This window comes from Gekko japonicus, unplaced genomic scaffold, assembly GCF_001447785.1.
Source record: "Gekko japonicus isolate JY-2015 unplaced genomic scaffold, Gekko_japonicus_V1.1 scaffold5614, whole genome shotgun sequence".
NCBI lineage: Eukaryota > Metazoa > Chordata > Lepidosauria > Squamata > Gekkonidae > Gekko > Gekko japonicus.
In genome coordinates, this window is record NW_015168834.1 from 6639 (window position 1) to 8831 (window position 2193).

Consider the following 2193-nt stretch of genomic DNA (forward strand, 5'->3'; position numbering starts at 1 on the left):
CCCTCTAAGCTGAGTTAGTGTGAGCTAGCTCACAGTTTTTTAGCCTCCGGCTCACACATTTTTGTCTCCGCTCAGGAAGGAGGGCTCCAGAGCAAACTGATTTATGCAGCAGCCAAATCACTTGCCCACAACTTTGAGGCCGGCAGCTCACAAAGTAGAATTTTGGCTCACAAGACTCCACAGCTCAGAGGGAACATTGCCTGTGAGGTAGGTGGGGCTGAGAGAGCTCTTTCAAGGACTGTCCTTGAGAGAACAGCTCTGACAGAACTGCGGCTTGCCCAAGGTCATCCAGCAGCTGCGAGTGGAGGAGTGGAGAATCAAACCTGGTTCTCCCAGATTAGAGTCTACACCATACTGGCTCTCAAGCCTAACCATGTTCCCTCTTGCCTCTACAGACAAATCCAACGTCACAGATATCTGCCTCCCCGGCCAGCCGAGTGTGTCTGAGTCCGAGCAGTGCACTCTACAGACAGCGATGGAAAGCGAAAGGGCCCTCTTCTTACTATTGCTCGGGCAGGCTCTGCTGGGCATCGGTGCCGTTCCCATCCAACCCTTTGGCATCTCCTACATCGATGATTTTGCCAGCAAAAGGAACTCGCCTGTCTATGTGGGTAAGGCTTCCCTGGGACTACTCCGGCACCTGATACTCTGTAAACCCAGGCTATCAGAACTGTGGGGCACGATGCACACGAGGCTGGCAAGGTCCCTGAACTGGAGCATGGGAAAAGCCACATCCTTCATTCGCTGTAAGCCTCCGTCGGGGGGAAAAAGACAGGTTACCAGTATTGCCTGTCTTTTTTTCTCCACCAGGGCAGTGTTGCCTGTCTTTGGGATGAGTGTTTTCCCCCGTTCCATCCTCCTGTTTGTGAATTTTCCTCTTTGTGTTCCACCCTTCCTCAATTCTCAAATAACCAGGAGCATTTCTAAAATCAACTTGCGCCCTTGGTCACGTGCAGTGCGTTGCCGCTTTCAGCTCATTTACATCTTTTTTCGCCCTCTCCTGGGTTTCTGGTTTGCATTGATAAAAACACTACAAAGGCCAACCTTTGATATCACACCATAATTCGCAGTGTATGGCACTTCAGCTCACACACACTGCAGCTGTGCCCCTGCGCAGCGATAAGACACTACGCAAAAAGAACCTCCGTGCGCCTGTACTTACGATCTCACGAAGGTTGGGTTTTTTTTTTTGCAGTGTCTTATCAGTGCACATGGGTGAAACTCGCAAAAAGGAGGGGGGGAAAGATGCATTATGGACAGACGGTAGGGAAAAGCTGCGGGTCGCTGCTCTCGCTCTCAGTTTTCTGTACAGAAATCTGGAAACAAAACAACGGAGAATGGCTAATAAATGGGTTCAGCTCCAGAAATGAGACCAGGTAATTCAGAACCCTGAAATCTAGGGAGAAATCTGGGTATGGGGGAACTGTGGGAAGTATTCTGGAACTTCTCACCACTCAGGGAAGTGGACAGCATCTTCCCAAAAGACAAGAGTGAATTCCAAGAGTCATCCCGATGACTGGGGAAAAGTCACACGAGCACCTGAGAAAAGGTGGTCTTTATGCCTGTAAGCGTTAAGAAAGAGGAAAGGCTGAAAGAGTTAGAATCATAGAATGTTAGAATTGGAAGGGACCTTGCAGGTCATCTAGTCCAGCCCCCTGCACTCTGCAGGATTAGATCAGGGGCGGCCAAACCCGCTCAATGTAAGAGCCACATCAGAATAAACATCAGATGTTTGAGAGCCTCAAGACATGAACCAATATTACACACACGTTTTTACTGGGAAATATGCAAATTTGCCTGTTACTGACATTAAATGAGACTGCCAAGAAACATGAAAACAAAAGATAATGGTATTTATTTGTCCAATGCTGTTTGATTCTTTGCTAACGATATTGATTTCTCTAAAAGAGAGAGAAATAGAGAGAGAGGTGGAAAGAAAAGGGAAAGAAAGGTTAAGGCGTTTGGGGTTCTTTAGCTTGGAGAAACGATGGCTGAGGGGGTGACATGATCGAGGTTTATAAGATAGAGCATGGGATAGAGCAGGTAGACAAAGAAGTACTTTTCTCCCTTTCTCACAATACAAAAACTCATGGGCACTCAATGAAATTGCTGAGCGGTCGGGTTAGAACGGATAAAAGGAAGTACTTTTTCACCCAAAGAGTGATTAACACATGGAATCCACTGCCACAGGAG

The 2193-nt window shown here is 47.7% G+C and overlaps 1 protein-coding gene across 1 annotated transcript in view; it reads left to right on the forward strand.

Moving 5' to 3' along the window:
• Positions 1-395: 395 nt before the first annotated feature.
• Positions 396-2193, forward strand: part of LOC107114303 (solute carrier organic anion transporter family member 2B1-like) — a gene marked incomplete at both ends in the record, with an annotated part of 37066 nt that continues 35268 nt past the window's right edge. The window contains one exon of the mRNA XM_015415750.1: positions 396-611. Within this exon, the coding sequence (XP_015271236.1) occupies positions 396-611 (216 nt within the window). The remainder of the gene's footprint in view (positions 612-2193) is intronic.